The sequence below is a fragment of the Silene latifolia genome, chromosome 3, assembly GCF_048544455.1.
Source record: "Silene latifolia isolate original U9 population chromosome 3, ASM4854445v1, whole genome shotgun sequence".
NCBI lineage: Eukaryota > Viridiplantae > Streptophyta > Magnoliopsida > Caryophyllales > Caryophyllaceae > Silene > Silene latifolia.
In genome coordinates this window covers 7,531,130-7,555,543 of record NC_133528.1, presented here as the reverse complement: position 1 = coordinate 7,555,543, position 24,414 = coordinate 7,531,130, and the positions used below count along the sequence as shown (strand labels likewise).

The 24,414-nt window shown below is 35.0% G+C and overlaps 1 protein-coding gene across 1 annotated transcript in view; it reads left to right on the top strand.

Moving 5' to 3' along the window:
• LOC141647007 (UDP-glucose:glycoprotein glucosyltransferase-like) overlaps positions 1-24,414 on the top strand; it is a 37,957-nt gene that overhangs the window by 476 nt on the left and 13,067 nt on the right. The window contains exons 2-21 of the mRNA XM_074455035.1: positions 180-560; positions 650-806; positions 973-1,144; positions 1,805-1,878; positions 3,291-3,387; positions 3,911-4,023; positions 5,038-5,153; positions 5,889-5,946; positions 9,367-9,519; positions 9,614-9,712; positions 9,800-9,958; positions 12,922-12,990; positions 13,737-13,816; positions 13,994-14,156; positions 16,398-16,532; positions 22,848-22,953; positions 23,060-23,154; positions 23,230-23,342; positions 23,506-23,716; positions 23,937-24,005. Of these exons, the coding sequence (XP_074311136.1) occupies positions 180-560; positions 650-806; positions 973-1,144; positions 1,805-1,878; positions 3,291-3,387; positions 3,911-4,023; positions 5,038-5,153; positions 5,889-5,946; positions 9,367-9,519; positions 9,614-9,712; positions 9,800-9,958; positions 12,922-12,990; positions 13,737-13,816; positions 13,994-14,156; positions 16,398-16,532; positions 22,848-22,953; positions 23,060-23,154; positions 23,230-23,342; positions 23,506-23,716; positions 23,937-24,005 (2,620 nt within the window). The remainder of the gene's footprint in view (positions 1-179; positions 561-649; positions 807-972; positions 1,145-1,804; positions 1,879-3,290; positions 3,388-3,910; positions 4,024-5,037; positions 5,154-5,888; positions 5,947-9,366; positions 9,520-9,613; positions 9,713-9,799; positions 9,959-12,921; positions 12,991-13,736; positions 13,817-13,993; positions 14,157-16,397; positions 16,533-22,847; positions 22,954-23,059; positions 23,155-23,229; positions 23,343-23,505; positions 23,717-23,936; positions 24,006-24,414) is intronic.

Genomic DNA, 24,414 nt, shown 5'->3' with positions numbered 1-24,414 from the left:
TGAAGACGGCACGTATCCGTCACGGATACCATTTCCTCTCACAAATGACCCAAATAGAGGAGAGAGGGAAGCACATGGGGGTGCCTCCACCTTGACCCCCTATCCGTTTTGTGAGTGGCATTACCCGTCACTTGCTCCGACCCGTCTTCAGCAAGACTAACTGTTTGTTCTTTTGACAGAGAGTTACTGTCCAGAGAGTGGAAAGATGATCTGTATTGGGATTTCGTTGACGGTTGGCTTCAACATCAACATGATGTCGATTCCAATACTACGGCGAAAGGGTGTTTGATTCATATTCTTAACTTTGGCCGCTCTTTTCTCAGTCCTCATCTCGGCTCAATTTTTGAAATTTCGCTAACTCTGAGATCAGCGTCACCTACTCTAGTCCTATATCGACAATTGGCTCAGGATTCTCTGTCTTCTTTTCCTTTGACTGATGATGATGAATCCATTTCAAATCCCAAAAGTATTGGAGGAAAATGCTGTTGGGTTGATACTGGTGAATCACTTTTTTTTGATGTTGCTGAAATCATACCTTGGCTTCAAAACTTGGATCATTTGTAAGTCTTGCTTATCCAAATTAAATTGGTTATAAATAATGCTTCAACTTGTGACATGGTTGGTTGAATTGGGTTGTTGCGAATGCCAGAGCCGGACCTTCATACCAGCAGCAGCCACAGCTTTTTGAATTTGATCACGTCTATACGGTTTCTAACACTTCAAAACCAGTTGCTATTTTGTATGGAGCTCTCGGGACCACTTGTTTTACAGAGTTTCACAATGCACTTGTTCAACCAGCCAAACAGGTGAATCCATTGTCATTGTTTAAATCTTTTAACCAAACATTCAATGTACGTGTGTTTGGAGTCTAGAATGCAAGGCCATTTTATGTAATTCTTCTTCTTTCCTCAGCTGTGACATTATATACATCTTTTTCTTCTTCTTCTTTGTGCTCCTTTGTTCACTTTTCAGGAAAAGGTTAGGTATGTTGTTAGACCTGTACTGCCCAGGGGTTGTGAGACAAAGGCTAGCCGCTGCAGTGCACTTGGCACCAAGGATCCCGTCAACTTGGGTGGTTATGGTGTTGAGCTTGCCTTGAAAAATATGGAATACAAAGCTATGGATGATAGCTTGATAAAAAAAAGTGAGTATTGTTATTATCCCCCGATAAGTTAGTATCTTTACGGTTTTCCACCTGCCTGCTTAGAGAATCATGATGACTTGAGATTCTATTTGAGGAAAAATTCACTCCATCACCATAGTTCTTATGAAGTTTGAAGCTTCAAAATTGATGTTTTCTTCAATGTGACTCTCCTTCTTTGAGGCTCGATAAATACCTCAAGTATGGCCATGGGCAAGTCCATGTACAAAAGTTGACATGAAAGTGTAATTTTTCTTATAAAAGCTTCGTTGTATTTTGGTTGATTTTGTTCATGGATTGCACCTAGTACTTCCTCCATTACTTTCTTGCGGCTGTACATTTTGGAGACATTTTTATTGCTGTCATTTTTTCTCACATTGCTCTCTTTTATTTTTGAAAATGTATGCATATTATTTGAATTAGTTTCTCCAAGCTCTTCGTAATTGCTTGTATAATTACGGGAGATCCCAGTTGACTTTCACTATGGTCTATTGATCTCTATTATATTGTCGAATGGCGGTGGTGTCATGATGAGAAAAAGTTGTAGTACGATCATTTATCTACATAAAAAGGCCGTGTAGCTTTTCCTCTTGATTTGTCGAAGTGCCTGATCTTCTCCTTATATTACTAAGTTTTGGCTTCACCCTTTCTGATTACTTGCAGGTATTACTCTAGAGGATCCTCATACAGAAGATTTTAGCCAGGAGCTCAGAGGCTTCATTTTCTCCAAGCTACTGGTTGGTGAACCTTATATTTTTTGACATGCATTTTTAGGTCTGCTAAGGCTCGAATTGACTAAAAAGGCAAACTTTGCTCTTCCACTCATGATATATTGTTTATTATTTTAGGGCAATTTTGTGTGTGTGTGTGTGTGTTGAGGGGGGGTAAATTGTGATGGAAAAGAGACCGAGAGAGTGAAAGAAAAAGAGATGATGGAGTTGTAATGTTAAGGTTGAGGATGGTGAAGCCCAGATCCCAAGAGTGGATACAATAGCAAGTAGGAGGTGCGAGTGGGTCGTGGAGAACATGGTAGTTAATGAAGATCACTTATCTGAACACCATCGTTTTGCAAAGGTTTGAAGATCCCCGAGGCTGCATTGACTGCATCTTAAGACAGCATTGGCAGACATATAGGAAGATTAGGCCTAAAGTTGCAACCACTGCTGAAACTGAGATTTAGTACTATGGTAGGGAGAGACAATTGTTGTCCCTTTAGCAACACATTTATTATCATTTTGTTTATCTGAGATTCCAACATTGAATGTTTGGTCGTAAAACAGTTTCATGTTCGTAGAATGAGATAACTAGGGAGAAAGTAGCTGGTGGATCTATTGAAATTATGAGGAAAGAGAATTAGCTAAAGTAGTTTGACCATGTTAGATAGAGCCAAGTGATGCGCTGGTTAAGTCCCTGGGAAGAGTGGGGAAATGAGGAGATTGTGAGGGTAGGGTAAGACCTTAGAAAATCTGGGTCTACTTGAGATTGTAAGAAATACAGCATTCGAGATGGGAAAGTGAACTTAAAGAATTCATATTAATGATAGTGAGTTTAATTTTTGTATTGTCTTGTCAATGTAAATTCTTTTTTATCGTCTTATTTTTATTTTTAATTTTTCATTTAAATTTTTGTCCAATTTCTTAATGTTTCGGCAGTTTCGTATTACTATTTCCTTTTGATTTTCCTTTGTACTTATTTCTCTCTTTTAATCTATTCTAGCTCTCATCTAAATAGTTTCCGTCATTTTTGTGCCTTTCCATTCTTTCTTCCCATGTATTTTTTTCGCCTATCTTGATTTTTTTATCGTGTTTTATTACCCTCCACTTTTTCACTGTTTTCCAATCTCACATTGACGGTTGTATAGACTGATTAATGTCAGCCAGCCACATATCATTTTGGATCTAAGGCTTTGTTGTTATCTCTGTGTCATTTCCGAAGATTCTGACATAAGATATGTCTGCTAGCTATTTGTAACTTTGAGCCTTAGTGACAAGTTCTCGTGATACATTATCTTACATATGGTCTTATATGTTTTGATCTCAGGATGGTAAATCTTTGCTTCCAATCTTCCACCATCTCTTTTAAAAACTTTTTTGTGTTTATATGCTCTGTAGTTATTGGGTAGTTGATCTGTCTCCTTGTCATCGTGCAGGAACGTAAGCCAGAGGTATCCACTGAGATTATGGTTTTCAGGGATTATCTTTTGTCATCCAGTGTATCAGATACTCTTGAAGTTTGGGAATTGAAAGGTAACCATACGTAGCATCTACTGCCTCTGGTTACAGTTGCTATTGATCTTCCCAATACAACAATAACAACAACATCAGAGCCTTAATCACAAAATGATTTGAGGTCGGCTGACATGAATCATCCTTTAGAACCGTCCATGGGTGAATGCACACCTCAAAATGCGAATAGAAAAGGGAAAATGGAAAACAAAAGGGAGAGCGAAAATGTAATGGAAAGTCAAGGTAAACTTAGAGGTTTTAAAATCGAATTCCGGATTTCTTTTATAAAAACTTAAAATTTGAATCGAGAGAAAAGATTAAAACGATTTTGAAACCCGAATTAGAATTAGGGATCCGGAATGCCTTAAAAGTAAACCAAGTAAAATATATAAGAAAGTGGTTGGTAAAAAAGTGTAATAAAGGAGAGAAGAACAAATAATTTAATTTTTTAAAATTAAATAAAAACACTAAATATGTCAAAAAAACATCAAATACTAAAAAATAATCAAAACTTTCCCAGTGAAACTAATAAATTATCATACAGATTTGGGACATCAGACTGCGCAGAAGATTGTCCATGCGTCAAATCCTTTGCAAGCAATGCAAGAAGTTAATCAAAACTTTCCCAGTGTTGTTGCATCATTATCTAGAATGAAGGTATTACTCAGCTTCACCTATATTTAAGAAGTTTAGGTTCTTATCAAGTGGTTCATCAATTTGTACCAAAAAAAATAAAAAATCAAGTGGTTCATCAATCATCACTGTCCTTTGTTAAAGGGGAGATATATTTAACAGAATCCTCTTGGACTAGTTAAAAGATACGATGTGCAAAATTGCAAATGTATATCCATGGTGCTACGACACCACATCACGACCAAGTTATCAATGTCTTGGAAGCTACTCTGGGCCGCATTTTGAGACGGAGTTTCAGAGTTTGCCAGATTTATAACGCACGGACCGAGATTAGGCAGTGATAACCACTTTCGGGATCAATGCTGAATGCTGAACCGAGATTTTGGAACATGTATACATACACCTAAACCTCTAGCTAAACTCTGCCGTCGGTGGGATTTTCTAGGTGGATTGGATTAATTCTGGGTGGCTCTTATATATTCAAAGGATTCTAGTAACGATAGTACTAAATCAAGGTTGCGGTCACGATAGCGTCTTAGTTTGAAAGGATTTGAGGCGATGATAGAGGCCGAGGCAAAGGCGCACGCCTTTTAGACACGAGACAAACTCTTCTTCAACCAATTTTTTTTTTTTTTGGGTTTTTAAAGAGGGCTAACATGTAAAGGGGTAAAAAATGGGGATAAAGTGATAAGGAGGAGAGCATAATAATAAAAGAACTTGAAGAAAAAATTGGAATTAGCATAGTAGTGCGCGTCAGTAATTGCGCCTTGTGTATAAGGCACACCGATGCGTCTTTGCTAGTGCACACACAGCCTTGGGCTTAAGCACGTTTTTGAGCTATGATAGCTGTATTGACTATCAGACCCTAATCTCACTAAGTGCGGCAAATATCGCCTCAAAATGAGGTCATGATGATCAAAAACTGAGGTCATGATGATCATAAAAAACCTTTACATAATGGTCAAGTTTCAGTGTTGCAACCTTTTATTTATTCCTGCTCTCAGCTACTTATTAAAAATGTTGATTAATTTCTTGCAGTTGAATGATTCTGTGAAGGATGAAATACTTGCAAACCAAAGGATGGTGCCTCCGGGGAAGTCTTTAATGGCTATAAATGGCGGTTTAATCAATATTGAAGATATTGACCTTTATCTGTAATGCTTTATGTTTTCTTTAATCTTTAGAACCTGTATTCCTTTTATCTTATAATAATGGAACTTGGTTTTTTATTCTACATGTCTTGATGAGCTTTTAGTGTTTTTCCTGTGCGTCACTACTCTTTTCCTTCGAAACTAATGGTGTTTGTGAATTCAGCTTGGTTGGTCTTCTTTGATGCTAAAAGTTATCTCCCTAAAAAGCTATTCAACATAAAGAACCATGGGTGTGGAAGTTGTAATTAGGTTTGGTATGTAAATAAAGTTAAATCATGAAATGTTATGGGTGCAAATCTTGTATTTCCCTTGGAGGACTGAAATCTTATTTTAGTGTTTATGAATGGGGAAGAATTTATTACTAATATGTTGAAAACTAATCCCTCAAATTTTCTATTCTCTTCCCACTTTCCTTTTTTTTTTTTTGGCAAATTCTTTTTTTTGTCTTCCTATTTCTCTTTCTTTCCATTTCAGGTAAGTTTCTTATAGTAAATGACCACATTGTTCTCGTACTACCCAATCTATTTACTTACATTATCCCCCTAACCAACTCCCTCCTCTAAGATATTGTTGTTAGAACAGTAGAAAGATTTCATTGGGATAAATTATTGACTATTCCTTGGTTTTGTGGTTATTACATTCAAGTAGTGACTGCTATTCTGATAGAATATTTCTTCTTGTTCAGTTGGGTCCATGTGCTATTTTAACTGGGTCCAATGTGTATTACTTCTTTTCCAGGTTAATTGATATAGTTCACCAAGAGCTTACGTTGGCAGATCAATTTTCAAAATTGGAGGTTAGTCGCTTTAAGCTTTCTTAATTATTCAATGAATGTTTCTTGTTGTGTGCATCTGCTAAAGAGACGTGGTCTTCTACGGGCATTGTTTTCTGTTGATATTGTGTTCTTCCGGAGTTTCCATGTTTATTTTGAAAATGAAGAAGAGGAAGTTTATGTTGCCTAAGGGTTGTATGAGTAAGTTGTATGAGCATGTCTTCATTCTATATCTATCAAAACTTTGTCGTCTTTAATTTGTGTTTTTTGGGATATGTCTGTCTTGTACCACTAAATAGGAAAACCATGGTTCCAACCCTCCTGGCCGTTTGATAAAGTTACTCTGTAGTTACTATCTTCTTCGTTATCTGTCATTCTAGGAAACTCTTACTGTGCCATAGGACTCGTTGCTTAGCGTACCGATACAACTTAATTTCTAACTTTCTATTTTACACATAAACTGCTGAATGGCATTCGATGATTTGGGGAAAGGTTGGAAGTTGTTTTGTTTGAAGCGAGGAAATTCTAGCAAGTAGTTTAGTCTTTAAAACCTGTGCATTATCATAAGATGATGACTGTTCGGAATATGTAAGTATGAGATGTAATCATTCTTGCATCGCATGGACAACATTTCCTCCACCTCTCTGATAGTCGAGAAAAGGGAGAGGGGTCCCATACTAAAATTTTGTAAAGCTTAACACTTTAATGCCCCATTAGGTCTTGTAATTAACGGCGTAGATTATTAAGTGGACAATGGAAGTCTTCAACGTAGACTGAGAGAACCTTTCTGTTTTTGCGAACTGGCCTCAGTTTTGATTTTAACCATATCATGTTTAGGTAACAATTTTTAACATAATTACGTAGGGATATTGCCCTTGATTACATTAAGGGGGCGCTTGGTTGGAGAGTTTAAGGTAAGGGAAAGGGAATGAAATTTGTTCATTCTCTTATGTATTATATGTTTGTTTGCTTCAGTTTTCCTTCCCTTTATCCATTTTTTTCAATTTAGGTTTTACTCTTATTCCTCAAAATCCATTCCCCCACCCCCAAGGGTTTTCGAAACCGTTTCCCTGTGACTTCCACTCACCACTAGCAATCACCAGCATGCACCGCTCAACCAAAACACCCACCAACACCGCCTCCATTGGCACCACTACCCAGCGCTGGCGCCCTTGTCCTCCCCACTCCATCCCCGTCCTTTTCACTCTTTCCCAGTCTTTGTGCCATTGAAAATGTATGGAATTGATGTGAATTGAGGGAGTATTTCTTAAAAAATTACTCCTATTTTATCGAATTAGTCCCATTGGCCCATTTTTTGCCTTGCAAAAAAATTGGGCCAATTCAATAAAATGGAGCGACTACTAGTACTACTTTTTTGAGTGTTTTATTTTTTATTTTGCTACCTAAGTGATTTTCCGTAAAAAGTAAAATGTCCATTTTGCCTTTCTTCACCTTCTACTACCCACCATTATTGATCTTCAAGCCTCCATTAAAAATTCACCACTTTCACCCCCATTATTCAGCTTTAAATCCCCATTAACAATTCGCCACTTTCATTATTCACCAATTTCCAGCCCACCATACTTCTCCTTTTCTACTGTTACCTCTATGGATCCCAGACAACCTTTGTCTCTTCTCGCGGTATGTATTCTGGGCACAATTTTGTTGAATGGAATAGAAGCGATAAGTTGCAATCCGGATTTGCTGTCAATTTAAAATCATTGCTGCAATTAAAAGATTAGGTTGTGGGTTGAAGATTTGGGTTGTGTGAGAGCTGGCGTAGGGTGGTGAATAGAGGTTTATAATGGAAATGATAAAGGTTGTGCATGGTGTCTCTGGTGTGAATTGAAAAAGGGCAATGGACAAAGAGCAGGAGATGGAGGAAGAAGAGAGAAGAGGGTAAAATGGGTATAAAACTGTATTTTAGAAGGCATATTCGAAATTTAACGGAATATTCCTTTTTTTGGACGGATTTTAATTAAGGTAGCAAAACTAAAGCCAGAACCCTTGCGAAGTTAGTAAATTTTTAAAAAAAGTTCATAAGGCAGCACTTTCAAAAATGTGCTATTTATAATGAAGTTTATAACAATTTTCTTTCTCAATATAATCTTTCTACTTATTCGCAAATTTAAAGGAGTCATGTACTTTTTACGAAAGAGTACCCTGAGCTTACAGATAAACCTCAAGCATATGCTAAACCTTTGCTCCATCCTTATTCTTGTTGATAACATTGTTATGCATAACATGTGTCTTCAAATCCTCGGCATCTGAATCATCTGCTTATAGCAAACCTTCTGCGTTCTGCTTTATCTGTGCTCTGCGTAACATTCTAAGGCATTTTAAAGAAAAAATGCGTACTCTCATTTTCTGTGAATAGATGAGGGTACCTTCTAACTGTTGAAAGTGGGAGATTGAGATTTTGTTTTTTCTTTTTGGTTTTAAGTGGGAGGTTTTAGTTGGACAATGATTTTGGGTCGAATGAATCCTTACAATACCTTTCTAAGGCGATATCCTGGTACCCTTTGTATCCAATTGTGTGTGTGCTAGATTTTTTTTTTGACGTGCGACACATTTATTCCGCTGCTATTGCGATGTTGCTCATTCATTGTGTCGAGGTTAATTGGGCATATCAGTAGATTTGAGTATTTTGGTTTCGTGGTTGATTTCCTAGATATTGAACTTTTACATTTGGTTGATATGAAAAAAGTAATCTCTATTCATATGAACAATTAGTCTCACTATAGTCTATAGACGGATATATCCGTCTAAAGTAAAAGACGGGTCAAATATGCTTAAAGTGGTGACATTTTTGGGCCCCACCATGCAACTTGTTGCTTGTCTTATGCTTAAAGTGGGTGGATATTTGGCCCGTCTATAACTATAGACGCATATCTCCCGTCTATAATGAGAATTTGTGTCATATGAATTCCATACATTTCTAAATGGCACTAAGTTTAAGAAAGAGCAATAATATAAGGAAAAATACAACTTGCAAGTGGATGATTCTAATCATAGTGAAACCCAGTTGTTATAAGTAAGGGTGTTTTGGTCTTTCTAAGGCTCATTTCTTTAAAAAGAAAACGTATGAAATTCAAATGAATGGACCAAAATGGAATATGTATTTAAACTAAATGAAGGGAAGGAGTAGTTGTTATGAAGGTGTGCCTTGCTTGCTATGTTTCGGTATATCTAGTTGAGGCAAAATGCTCTTCTTTTTTCAAGAGAAAATGCATTCTCTGGACTATATTCACGAATTCTTTTTTAACAACTTTGTGGGCTAACGTTGGGGGTGCTTTTAAGTTATTTCAACAACGATTTTTCAAAAGAACGCTCCTCTTCTTTTCCATTTTCATTGTTGTGATAATTTTTGATTCTCTGCTTAAGAATGATCGGTCTCCCGAGTTCATATGTTTTGACTTTTTTTGCATTTCTAAAAAATTGTAGATTCCTGAACCTACTATACGAAAGCTTCTATCAACTTCGCCTCCTTCAGAGTCAAGTATGTTTCGTGTTGACTTCCGTTCAAGTCATGTACATTATCTGAATAACTTGGAAGAGGATTCTATATACAAAAGATGGCGCAGTAACATTAATGAGGTACCCTTCATCTACTTATGTTTTCATTTTATTATTCACCATTTTCTCTCAAAACAGGGAGTTATCAGAAGCTTTGACACTTGTCCTTCTGTAGATTTTGATGCCTACATTTCCCGGACAGTTACGGTACATTCGTAAAAATATCTTCCATGCAGTATATGTCATTGATCCTGCAACTTCTTGTGGGCTTGAGGCAAGTATTCCTAGTGTATGATTCCAATCATCTTGATGTACATGTCTTGTACTGATGCTTACAGGCAATTCCTTTGCCATTTTTTAGGTGATTGACACTATAGTTAATTTATATGAAAACCAATTTCCAATGAGATTTGGGGTTATATTGTACTCCACAGCATTCATTGAGAAAGCTGATAAAAGCAATGGCAACATTGTCACGGAGTCCAATCCCAGCTCTACTGATGAAGACATCTCTAGCTTTGTAAGTATTTCGTAACTCCTTTCTCACAACATTGGGTACTGTGTGTCTAGTCTAATATGACAAATAGGAATTTGTCCAAGAGTTATAAAATCTATACTAATAGCTTACTGGAAATGGGAAAAAGGGAACTGAACATTATGGTTTATAGTATAGCCTGTATAACCTAATCCACCTCTGAGAACTTCAGTTTGTTGTTGGCATATCCGTTGCGACTGGCAATACCCTTATAGATTAACAATGAACCACTACCTTGTAAAAAATGCAAAAGTCATTGAATGTCTGAAATAAGGAATGGGTTACATTTTCTTCTTATCTATTGGGGATGAGAACAGAGATAATATCTTGTGAGCTATCGACCCACTCCCTAGAGTTAACATTGTGATTTAGCTGAACATTGTTGTCCTTAGCAATGTGCTTGAGAATTAGATATTTTTCTTATCATCAATGAAACACTTCAAGCGAAGTCGCCAGGAAGGTTTGCCGAGCATGAATATTTATAACAGTTGTGGATGTGTGGAGTTCCATCCTGGAAAAGCTTGCCACTTCTTAAGTCTTGAATATCTTTAACGTGAAGAGCGACTGCGTGTTCTATTTTTCAGAGCGGTAACTATTTCTTCCTATCATGTACATTAGCAAATGCTGCAAGTAACAACAACATCAAGGCCTTCATCCCAAAATGATTTGCGGTCGGTTGACATGAATCATCCTTTAGAACCGTTACTGAGTGATCGCACACCACATAATGCAAAGAGATTGAAAGAAAAGAGTGCAAAATGAATGAGAAGGTAAACATAATACAAAAGCCAAGCTAAACCTCTAGGTATGAAAATCAAAATAACGTAAGTAACATTGATGAAATTTTATACCAAAGAGAGAAAACTAATGGCGATGGAGAAGTAGATGATAATATGACTACTACTCTACAGACATAGACGTGATACATTGGCTTGCTAAAATGAAGTCCCTCCTTTTAGGCCTTGTTTGGATACCAAAAATGGAGGGAAAGGGAGGGGAGGGAGAAAGAGGGAAGGGAAGGAGAGAAGAGAAAGGGAGGGGGAATGGAGGAAGGGAGTTTTCCCTCCCAATCCCTCCTTTGTTGGAGGGAAAATAATTTGCTTTGTAGGAGGGAAGTGGAGTGATCTATTTTCCCTCCCCACCAAATCCCTCTGCACTCATTTTTCTAACTAATAAAGGAAATTCATTCCTTCCAAATCCCTCCCCTCCCTCTCTCCAAATTTATCTATTCGAACAAAGGATTAAGCATATTTGGTGGAAATAGTGTCTTCACTGCTAAAGTGCTAATCAAGCAGAGGACTATATGCTGAAGGAGTGTTGAAAATCAAGCCATCATATCCATTTAATTACGAGGCTAATCTCTAAATAAAAGCTGAACCTTTTTTTTTTTTGCTGGTAGAAAATTTAAATTTCGGTAAAGAAGATAAGTTTTAAAGAACCAGGAGTCCTCCTAACTAGAATTACAAAACAAAGCCCCTGCTGCCTTTGCCTATAAGGAAGAATGATTCAAGAAACTGACACCAAGTGTAATCTACCAAATGAACCCTGGAAACTATTCGAATACTCCCCTCCAGCCACTCACATCAAAACACCACAAGTAATTCATACTTCCATAGTAACGTTCCCTCCTACCTAACCCCACAACGAGGATACTCAATAAATCCGTTATACTTCTTGGGCACACCCAATTCTCTATCCGAAGATTCATTAATCTCAATCAAAGTAAGTATGCAAAATTACATTGTAAGAACGAATCAGAATGGTCCTCACTACTGCTCCAACACATAACACAAATGCACGGGCATTCGTAGGTACTTTGGATTTCCAAATAGCTCGCAATACCAGGCTTAAAGAAGAAGCTTTAGGTCTACTCAACATCATGTCTCCTGATACGAGCATCTTTCCCGTTTGCCAAAAATAAAATAATTGAGAATCGATACGAGACAGGTCAACTCGTCTGTCTCCCACTCAAAAGAAGCTGTTCTACTTGAAGATGCAATGAATTCCCATAGCATGAATTAAGTAGATGGGATGAAGCGTAGATATGAGGAAACAAAGTGGAGAAGGATTGGTTCTGTTCCCTTTACAAATTTCTGAAATTCAATCCTCGTCACCAAACTGGTAATCTACATGTGGAATTAAAGATGATTAATCTGACAGGAATACTTCCATGGAGAAGCATGGGTAGCTGTGGTTCCTGTAAGAGCCCTAACCATCAGAGTTGAATACCATACCATTAGCTGCTTCAAATGATCTGATGCCACAAAAAATAAGGTTCTAGAGGGAAGTGCCATAACCATTTTCCCAACAAATAAATATTCATATGGTTAATCAATCTGACCAAAGCTTAAACATCCCGTATCTTTCGGCGACAAACAGCCTCCCAACTTATTAAATATGGTCTTTATAGTCAGTAGTTCTGGACTACTATAATGCCCTCATTATCTTTTTCTGCCGAGCAGCAATGAGGAAAGGCAAAGGCTAATCAGAGCGATCCTTTCTCCTAATGAGAAATATGCCCTTCCAACCATCTTGCCGTGACCCTAGAAACTACAGGATCCAAAAACGAAGAATAGGATTTTCCTGTAGAGGTAATTCAGGTAAGTGAAGGGTGAATGTAGTATTGGACATCCAACCATATCTCCAAACTTTGATAGTTACAACCCCACATTTGGTAACATTGATCTCAATTCCTTGAATCAGCTCAAAAACTTGGAAAGGAGACATCCTATTCTGAAATGATGATCTCTGACAAAAATAAAATAGTGTCATCAGCAAACTGAAAATGAGTCACATGAAGGTAGTAGAAAGAGTGATAGAAGGAAAAGGAAGCTGGGTGTAGTTAGTGCCTTAGTGGTTGGCTGGAGTTTCTATTGCAAGAATATGTGCGCTCATAGTGACTAGTCACATTAGTTGCGACTTACTTGTTCGTTTTTTTGCTTTTGCAGATCATTCGTCTGTTTATTTATATCAAGGAGCATCAAGGAATCCAGACAGCTTTCAAGTTTTTAAGCAATGTAAGTATAGGCACTTAATGTCCCACACACTTGTCACAGGGTCCAAGTTATCCCTTTGGTTTCTTTCATATCTTTCAAATTTTCCTTTCAAAATGTTTCTTTGATCTCTTCTCATTGCCTTTTCTGGAAATTAATTTTCATGCAAACGACCAAGCTATTTAGCTGCCTATTCACTCCCCAAGCAGGATAAAGAGAGAAAAGGGTTATGTTTGTTACCCAGAACTCTTTTGCCGTGTTGCTTACGTCATGTGCCACTTTTAATTGAAAGATATCAAAGAAACGGAGAGAGTATTCTATATGGAATCATAAATTGGAGGCTTTTAAGTCTAGTCTTAGTTCATATAAAATATTAGTTCATCACGTCAATCGTACGTGAGTCCATTGCATTTGCTCCTCATCTTTAACAAGGTATGTGGCCTTTTGAAACCAAGTCTTTTTGTATTTTTTTTTTCTGAGATGGATGTTATATTTCTCATGTAAGTTTCATGTTGGGTTTGGTAAATTTTGGCTAACTGTTCTGTTTTTCCGGGTTTACTGCCTTGGTACAGTACTGTGGTATTCAAATTTAATATATTGTTCAGAGTATTTGACGAGCATCTTGGAGAGAATATGTAGGAGGCGTGCTCGTACTACGCTATTCTTATAAAACTTGTCCATATCCAAGTTGTGTCCTACCCATAACGTTTACTTGCAGACTGCCCTTACATTTGTTTCTCATTGTGTCTGCATTTTTTTTTCTTCTACAGGTTCGCATAGAGTCTGGTGATCTGGGAGAAGATGCTCTTGAGAGGCATCAAGTGGAAGCAGCTTTTGTCGATGCATTACTGTAAACTCTTTAAACTTTAAAGCATATAGTTGGCGTGGCTTTGTTTTTTCATGTTATGCACAGTTTCTATGAAAAATTAAGGTTTTTGAATTTTGACTGAATGCACTCCAACTCTTCTAAATACTTGATATCTGATTTTTTGTTAACTGTTTGGAACGCACATGCCTATATCTGCAGACCTAAGTCAAAGTCGCATCCACAGGATGCATTGCTTAAGTTGGATGAAGAGAAAACCTTTTTAGATGTGGCTCAAAAGAGTTCCCTGTTTGTTTTCCAATTGGGTTTGTCAAAGCGCAGGTGCTGCCTCTTACTTAATGGACTTGTGTACGACTCAAATGAGGTAAATTCTTATGTGTGGTAACTGAATTATATTACAGTAGCTGTTAATTTTGTACTTCGACATGTTTTTTAGTCATTTGTATTATTTTTATTAATCTACCACTCTCTCGGTCTCGATGAACTCTTTACGTTTACTTTTTGCACAAAGACCAAGACGGGGGAGGAGGTATATGGGTGTTCTTCGATCTACTATCAATATATATATTTGAGATGGTCAAATGTAAGGTTGTAGGTGATTTGTGGTTGGTGAGGGTGCTTTGAAGCTGTATTTAGGAAGGTAAGAGGTTGATTGGAACATAGAAGTGATCTAGGTTGGTTGGAAGTGTTTGTGGTGGTTGGTTAAGATGGCTGAATGTGAGCGCAGGTTTTACTGTTGGAGTGCCAAGTTGGTGGTTGAGGAAAGGTGCATGTGAGGAGGGTGGAGTAGTTGTAAGGAGTAAAAAGGGGTATATTTGACATTTCACAACGCAAGGTCTATTCACTAACAATAAACTTTTACGAATTCACAGGGACCGAGGGAGTATTTTCTTAAAAGATTATGAATGAACTGGAAGCAAATATTTAGGCGGGGTTGAATTATCTTTGAAATGTAGCATTAGCTGTGGCCGTAGATGTTAACCTTGAACTTATCATCAGTCTTCTAATTTTTTGAATATGTGGTAATTTGAACGTGGGACCATTTCACATCTATCCTTCATGGAGACATTGCTAGGTTTATTTTTATTTCGTTACGAAAGCATCTCTTTGAGATAAAAGGCAAAACAGCTGGTCTGTGCAGCAATACCAGGAGAAATATTTTATAAATGGGAGCCACTGTTATCCTTTCTGTTTGCTTACGGTTCCTTGTCAAAAAAGGACAGATATATCTAATTTCTTAAAATAGTGTGCTTTGTTTATATTGTGGTGTCTTTGTTAAAAGTTAAAACGGAACTCTTGTGCATTTACTAGAAGATGTTGATGGAAACGACTGGTGGGGTGACTGGGAGGAGATATGTCGGCTGTCGATGCTAGATAGGCGGTTAGTTGGCAAGAGGAAAGTAGCAGATGGTGGAGAAAGAGAAATTGTGGTGTTAGTCTAGTAATTGTGGAAAGGAAAGAGAAGATGTTGTGGATTCCTTTTTCTTTTCTTTCGTGTCAGGGTTGGTTTTAAGGTGGTCATATGCTATATGACTCCCTTCTCCAAAGATTTGTATTTTCTTTTGGGTACCAAAATTAAGAAAGAGAGACAATGACCTTTATACCATCATGTTACCCACCCATATTCTTCCCACATCCACAACACCCAACACCCAACCAACAAACCCAATCCTTCTAACAACTAAAACCTAGCCCCAATCACCATCAAACCTGCTAAAAACACCATCTAAGCAAGTGACCTGAAACTGCTCTCTTCTCCTACCATCGACATACCCCAGGGCCAGAAATGCCTCCAACCACTAAAACCACCCCACCTCCTTGAAATTTGTCTCCTTCCTCCAAAACCACCAACCCATCTACTCAAAATCTGCCGTTTCAGCTCCAATAACCATCTATAATATTTGGGGGCGAGGTGGGGAATTTAGAGGTGGAGGATGGATTTTTGAGGCTTGGGTGCGTGTTTTGGGTAGAGGGTGGTGGTATTTTGGCTGACGATAAGAGGTAACATGATTAGGTATGGAGAGCGGCTGTGGCTAGGTGGGTGTATGTGATTGTCATGGTGAGTGAATGGGTTGGAGGTTAGGATGAGGATAGATTGTGTGTGGTGTTGACCGGCGTGATTAGTCATGAAGGAGAATATGGGTGCGTAGGGAGGTTATGGTGATTGTATGGAGGTGAGGTTGGGAGTGGAGGAGAGAGTGAGGGGTTTGGGCTGCGATCTTAATCATCTTATGGTGGGTAGGCTGGGGGTGCCTCGAGTCAGTTGAGTGTGATTAAGTAGGGCTGAGAACAGTCCATTCATGTATCTCTAATTCTCTATATGTTCAAATAAGAAAACATGGAAGAAATGGTGACTAAGCCGTAACAGAAATTAAGGAACATAAGTCAGAATAGGAGGGAGTAATCGGAGTATGATATTTTTATTTTGGAAATGTTTGTATGTATTGTATATATTGAGATAATATCAGTCAAAGTTGGCATCATTTGACCACCAAAGTCAAATGAGGGTAATATTTTGTAGACTACATTGAAATGCTCTCACTCTCAATTAGTTTCCATCTTTCTGGGCAGTTTTCTCATCACAACTTGTGACTATTTTGTCCAGGAAGCTCTACTGAATGGTATGAATGATGAGCTACCTAGGGTACAGGAACAAGTTTACTATGGTAATATAGATTCACGTACTGATGTGTTGGATAAATTTCTGTCTGAAAGTGGCGTGCGCCGGTACAATCCCCAGGTAATGCATCAAGTAACTTATATGTAAGCATTACAAAAAACCTTGGTGCTGATGTGGTGCCCGGCTACGCCCGGGCTACCTCTATTTAGCATTAAAATTTATTTTCAATGAAATAAAACTACATTAAAGTTGCATAACTCATAAATTTATCTTTAATATATTTTTTTATGTCATACCTTCAAATTACGGTGAAATAAATTATGAGACAAATTCACTAATCCCGCTATTAAATTTTACTTCAATCGATGAGTTAGCTAATTGTTGATATATGTTGTTGTTAGTGTTATTACTTTTATTACATTCGTTATTACTACTGTTACTTTCACTACTTCCGCCGTAATTATTGTTACTTTCACTACTCCCGCATGAATATTGATAATTTCACTACTCCCGTTGTTACTTTTATTAATTTCACTACTCCCCTTACTAATACATACTTTAGCATGAATATTGATAATTTCACTACTCTCGTTGTTGCTTCTATTACTTTCACTATTCCCATTACTAATACATACTTTGACTATTCAAACGAGTGATTACTAATATATTATTATATCCAATATTAGTAGTGAGATGTTAATACAATTATTTTCACTACTAACATAATTATTTTTACTATTTAGCCATACAATTTTAGGAGTTTATATATTTATATAAATATATTACATATATGCATTAAATCAAATCAATACTATATATTAAATCCAGAAACCAAGGGACTTCAATGTAATTAAAGAAATTTATACAAGTTAATTATACTATATAGTTTTAAATCGATAGCACCGTGTGATGGACCTGATAAAGGAGCCTCAATGTAAATATTATATAGTTTTGGTTAAAAGTATAATATAAAGATGCCTTGATGAAGAATACTTATGGAAACTACATTAAATTAAAGTAATTAATTTTAGAAAACACAATAATATAGTGATTTTTCTTAAAATTAACATGCCCCGCTTATGGAATTAATTAGTATCATCATAGAATTATAAATTAAATGAAATGTAGTAAAAGTAATATTAGCAGCAACGAGATTAATAAAATTTAACGGTATTAATGTGGGAGTAGTGACAGTTATAATAATGACAGTGGGAGTAGTGAATGTAACAACGAATGTTGTGAAAGTAACGGTGATAACAATGAGAAAAAGTATGAACAATTAAATAACCAATCGACTCAAGGAAATATTTTATTTATTTAAATATAGCTCGGATAAAATTAATGGGAATAATGAATTTAACAGAAAAAAAAATAGAGGAATTAGTAAAAGAAACAATAATAACCACGGGAGTAGTGAACGTAATGATATTAACAAAGAATGTCGTGAAAGTAATAATATTAATAGCGGGATAGTAAACGTGTCTCATTATTTGAAAATAAATTTTACATTTCATCATAATTACAAGATATGCTATAAAAATATATATTATTAATAGTAAACGCGTGAGTTAGACAACTCCAACATAGTTTATTTCATTGAAAATAAAATTTAACGGTAAAAAAAGGTAGCCCGGGCGAAGCCTGACACCAAACCTAGTTGAAATAATTATACAATATTATATCTTTTGGAAATCTAACTTGATTTATTTAATTTTTAATAGTTTCCAAAATATAATCTACTTATATTATATTTGTGTTTGTTAAATAATTGTATAATTATATGATGATACTAATTAATAACATAAGTGTGTCATGTTTATTTTAAGGAAAATCACCATATTTTGATATTCTCTAAATTTATACTCCAATCAAAACTATATAATATTTACATTGAAGTCCCTTGATCGGGTCCATCATACAGTGGTATCGTTTTAAAACTATATAAGTATAATTAAGTTGTATTTATTTATTTAATTACATTGGAGTCCCTTGGTTTCTGGAATATATATATACTACTATAGGTGCCCCCGGCTTTGCCCGGGCTACCTCTACTTACCATTATTTTTTTTCATTAAATAAAATTACTTAAAGTTGCATAACCCATAAATTTATCATATATATATTTTTCTAAGACGTATCCTAAAATTACAATGAAATAAATTTTGAGACAAATTCACTATTCCCGCTATTAATATTTTACTCTGATTAATGAAACAATAGTAATAACATTTCACTACTTGCTCGTAATCATTGTTACTTTCACTACTCCCGCCGTAATTATTGTTACTGTCACTACTGCCACCGTAATTATTGTTACTATCACTACTGCCGTATTAATATTGATAATTTCACTACTCCCGCCGTAATTATTGTTACTTTCACTATTGCCGCATTAATATTGATTATTTCACTACTCCCGTTATTTCTACTCTCTCACTAATCTCGCTGATAATATTCTTATTTTTACTATTCAAATGAGTGATTACTATCATATAACTATATCTAATGTTACTATAATTCTTTTCTTTACTGACGAAATTACTTTTACTATTTAGGCATACAATTTTAAGAGGATTATATTTATATAAATATAATACATATATGTATTAAATCAAATCGAAAGTTCGAATTATGCAATATTATATATTATGGAATCCAACATGAATTATTTATAACCTACTTATATTATATTTTTGTATATTAAATAATTAACATTTTTATACATCTAATAAACTACAGTATAAAGTTTAATAAAATTGCATAGATTTTAAATTTAATATATAATTTTATGATGATAATAATTAATACCTTAAGGGTGCATGTTTATACTAATTAATTATTTTATTTTAAGGAAATTGACCATCTTCTAATCTTCTATAAATATTTAGAAAAATTACCAAACATCTTTATTTCTTTTAGTCTCCTTGAAATTGACATCTTAATTAATTATTTTATTTTAATGAAATTGACCACCTTAATTAATTATTTTATTTTAATGAAATTGACCATGTTTTAGTCTCTTACAAATGTTTAGGAAAATTATCAAGCTTCTATATAATTTAATTTTAACCCAAACTATATAATATTTGCATTGAGATCCTTTAATCGGGTCCATCACACGGTGCTAGTGATTTAAAACTCTTATTTTTTTTACCTCGTGTTATTATGCTGTTATTGTGCTTTTTTTTTTTTACTTTGATTTTTTTCTCTTTTTTTTTTTTTACCACATGTTATTGTGCTGTTATTGTTATTCCACTGTTATTGTGATGTTATTCTGCTGTTACTTTGATTTTTTTTTTCCTTTTTTTTTACCACGTGTTGTTGTGCTGTTATTCTACTGTTATTTTGTTGTTATTGTGATGTTATTCCGGTGTCACTTTGATTTTTTTTACTACTATGATTTTTTTTTTACTACTTTGATTTTTTTTACCGTATGTTATTGTGCTGTTATTCTGGTGGTATTGTTATCCTGGTGTTATTGTGATGTTATTCCGGTGTCACTTTTGATTTTTTTACTATTGATTTTTTCTCTTTTTTTACCGCATGTTATTGTGCTGTTATTCTGGTGTTATTGTGATGTTATTCCGGTGCCACTTTGAGTTCTTTTCGACTTTGATTTTTTTTTTTACCACGTGTTATTGTGCTGTTATTCTACTGTTATTCTGGTGTGATTGTGATGTTATTCCGGTGTCACTTAGATTTTTACTACTTTGATTTTTTTACTCTTTTTTTTTTACCACATGTTATTGTGCTGTTATTGTTATTGTGGTGTTATTGTGATGGGATCCTTACCCTTTGGACCAATTCAAAAAGGACTTTTAGAAAGATACAAAGACCCCAAAAAGTGGCACAAAGGAAAAGTGTATACGGATCATATTACATTATTACATCATCAAAAGTAGATTATAGGTATAGAGTTGGCATGTTCACAAAATGTGGAAGAAAACTTCATCGGGTTGCCTCCGATAACCTCATGGTTTATGCTAAACTGTCGGCCAGCATTTATATGAAATTTTTGATGAGAGGCAGATAAACAATCTGGCTAGCACCAAAAGGAAACGAGCCAATATTTAATAGGCAAATTAATTCAGGAATAAAATTAAGCATTATGTCATTGATATTCATGTAACAGGCAATCATCTGGGCATCATGAAAAGCCAATACTCACACTTGCATTCAGTATTCTCATTACAAAGTTAAAAACTCGTTGATTAACGTAAAATCAAAGTTGCATTCGACTAATCTGACTTGTCTGTCAAGTCTGAAAATGAAGGAATTCTAACAGAATACTCAGACTTGTCTGTCAAGTCTGCAAAAAGTAGATAAACCGATGAGAAATCCACAAGTAGATTAAGTAAATAATTACTCAGTATGGCATTACAAATTCACTTTCCTATAAGAAAAAAAAACTGAGGGAAAAAAACCCGAAATTCAAGGGTTACAACTGTTTTCACTCATGGTACAGAGAAATACAGGTTGAAATCTTACATGAACATACATGAAAAAATGAACATACATGAAAAAACTGAATTCTAATAACACATCTACATTAGCTTGAACAAAATTCTTGTCTTCTTTCCTTTTCTTTTACAAGACAGCTCTCTGAAATATTGAAAAATATTCTTTCAACGAAATATTGAATCAAAAGTAAGAGATCTGAAAAAAATCGATCGAAAACAGCAGAAATCGTAAGATTACAAATACCCGAAACAAAACCTCATGATATTGACAGCGTCGTTTAGGGTGGTTGGTGACGTCGTCAGTGACTGGGGTGGATGATGATGCCATTGGCGTTCGTCATGGTGGTTGTGGACGACGGCTGGCTGTAGTCGTGGTGGTAGGTGCGGTTGATTGTGTGGGGTGAACATGAGAGGTGGGGGATGTGTTTTAAAGTCTGATCCTTTCTTTTTTTGGCTAGATGTCGTTTTTTTTTAATGTTAATGCGACTTGTGATATCTAATCTAAGCCGTTGGTTTTCTTAATTCAATGGCTGAGATTTTCCAAACTCACAACTCACCATATATATATATATAACTGGGTTGAAGCGCTCTGGTTGCGCCACGTGTGAGCCCAGTATTAAATACAAGTATTAATTACAACTAAACATTAAATATAAACATAATAAATGCTACATAAATCTCAGCAAAGTATTAATTAGAGTTTAATAAATGTATTATAAAATTACATATAACAATTACGGTGATTTGATTTTAAATTTATATAAAAATTTTTTGATAAAAATTCTAAAATGTAAATAAATACGTTCATTCCGAAAAATGCTTTCATATGAGTATAATTTTCATTACATTTATTGAAATATTTTGATATGTAGAGATGATTAAAGTGAGTCTCACAATGTTTTACATTTACGTAAAGTTATAAAACTTAGACCATTAAATCCATTAAGGAAAATATATTTGGAAGAGTCATTGTATTTATTAAAAATAGAACTTAAAGAAAACTACTAAGAGATATGTTTTTATAGTGTGGAATGAAAAAAATTATATTGCGAGAAATTGAATACATATGATCGAGATTTTGGTAGGTTTATATAGTGTGATAACGAGTATGTATGTACACACACTGATCGCGATTGCATTTAAATAATCAAAACAAAAATAATAATTATTAAGTAATATAGTATTATAAACGACATGAAAAAGTAGAAAACACTTTACAATTTTCTTTAATATCTTCAATTAAATATGTATATGTCAATTATTAAATATTGATTATGACTAACTAAATATTATTTTTAGTTAAAACATTTTATATGTTATCTTTTAAATACTTTGAAGTTAAACCTCAAAAAATAATATTTGAGAAAGTTCAACCTATTTTATTTATAAGTAAACTCTTAAACATCATTATATATAGTTGTTTAAAAAAATAAAAGGTGCAAATTTCATAGCACATGCAAGACACAATCAAAACATTTGAATAAGTTGAGTTTGGACCCTATATATTTGATACATAAATATCACACACTTTATACATAAAAAATTAAAAATTACATAAAATTCTATTCACATAATTTTGAACAATTTTAATTGATTTTGAACATAACGTATCATGAAATGATATAATTTGAGAACTTAGTGTTGATTGTTGCATTATTCGACTAAATTTTATTTTAATTAATATGATATTTGATTAGTCACAAATTTATTTATAAAGCGTTGATCATGCATAATTAATTATCACTTATTAGTTTTAATTAAAATTGTATGTATTTTATTTTAAAACATTGAAGTTAAACCTAAAGAATTAATTTCAGAAAAAATAATTTATTTTTAATTATAACTAAAAATCTTAAAGCTTATATATGAATATTATTTTTCATCAATTATAATAATAAAATTATAAAACAGGCCGCGCGAAGCGCGGGATACTACCTAGTTTCATTGTATATTCAGCATATTTGATTATGTGCAGATTATAACTGATGGGAAAGTCAAACCAAAGTTTGTGTCACTGGCAAGTGCAATTCTGGATAAGGAATGCGTTCTTCATGAGATAAGCTATCTTCATTCTACAGAGAGTAAAGTTTTTGCATTGTGTTGATTGATTTATTTTTCCTTGGTTATATAACTAAATAAGTGTGCTGTATGGCTTGGTATCTGAACTTTAATCATCCTTTATCGCAGCTACTGATGACTTGAAACCAGTGACACATCTTCTTTCTGTTGATTTGACATCGGCAAAGGGTTTGAAGTTGCTTCGAGAAGGAATACATTATCTCGTAAGACTTCTCATTTGCAGTCATGTAGGTTTGTCACAATTGTAATTTACTTAGCTGATGGCAATTTTATTGCAGAGAGACGGTTCCACAAGAGCTCGTATAGGTTTACTATTTCATCCTAACTTAGCATCTGATTCACCTGGTCTCCTTTTTGTGAAGATCGTTCAGATAACCACATCCTCATACAGGTAACATGTGTGGGTGTTTTGTTAATAAACATACTTCTTGGCCTTGGGTATTTAATATTGCTTTGGGTTTGTCAAGGGAGCAACTTTATTTATTTCACATCCAGTTGTTTGATGATATCGTTACTAAATTCTGTTCATCACGTGCTTGCATGCTTTTATTCAGCCACAAGAAGGAAGTGTTGAAATTCTTGGATCAGTTGTGCTCTCTATATGAGCAAGATCTGATGCAAGAATCCTCTCTTCAAATAGATAGAATGGAAGCATTTATAAAAAAGGTTACTGATCTAGCAGATGAGACTACATTGCCATCCAAGACATATAGATCGCTGCTCAAAGAATATTCTGTTGATGATTTGCAAAGTCACCTGAATAAGGTATCTCTTAGCCTCTTACTGACTAGAAATATTGTCTGTTGCAAATTGTTCAGTGCTGATGTTCTTTTGCTTTTTAAGGTTTTTTTTAAAAATTTTTGTTTTGTCGTTTGTGTTTCTAATTTTCAACTTAGATTTGCTGCTCAGGGTATTTAAAAAATTTCATCCCTTGAGGAACAATGAATTCCACGTTTAGTAGCTTCATGTTTTCTATGATGTGCAGGTGGCTATGTTCCTGCAAAAGAATCTTGCGCATGAATCTACTTTGAATGCAGTCATTACCAATGGGAGGGTGCGTTTCCACTTATTAGCTATAACTAATTAGTTTTTGGTGATCACCGTATAGATTCTATATCTGTTGTTTACCTTCTCTGCCAAACTTTTCTCCTAATTTAATTTCCCACAATGAAGGCCATCTCTCTTTCAGGACTTTCTATTCCTTTGCTTTGGCATTACATCCGGTGAAGCAGAGCGACGACTAAACTTTATGTGCTTTTACATTTCTTAAGCACTAGTGATTATGCAACTCTAGACCCAGTTACATTACGAGTCATCCAGAATCAACATCTGTGTAGGTGTAAAGTTTCACACACTTGACCCCTTACCTCGCCATTGGCAGCAGCCTTCTAGGCATTGCGTAGTGTTTTTGTATAGTCATCACTCTTCTTCGTATGAAAAATTAGGTGGTTGAACGCTTCCGG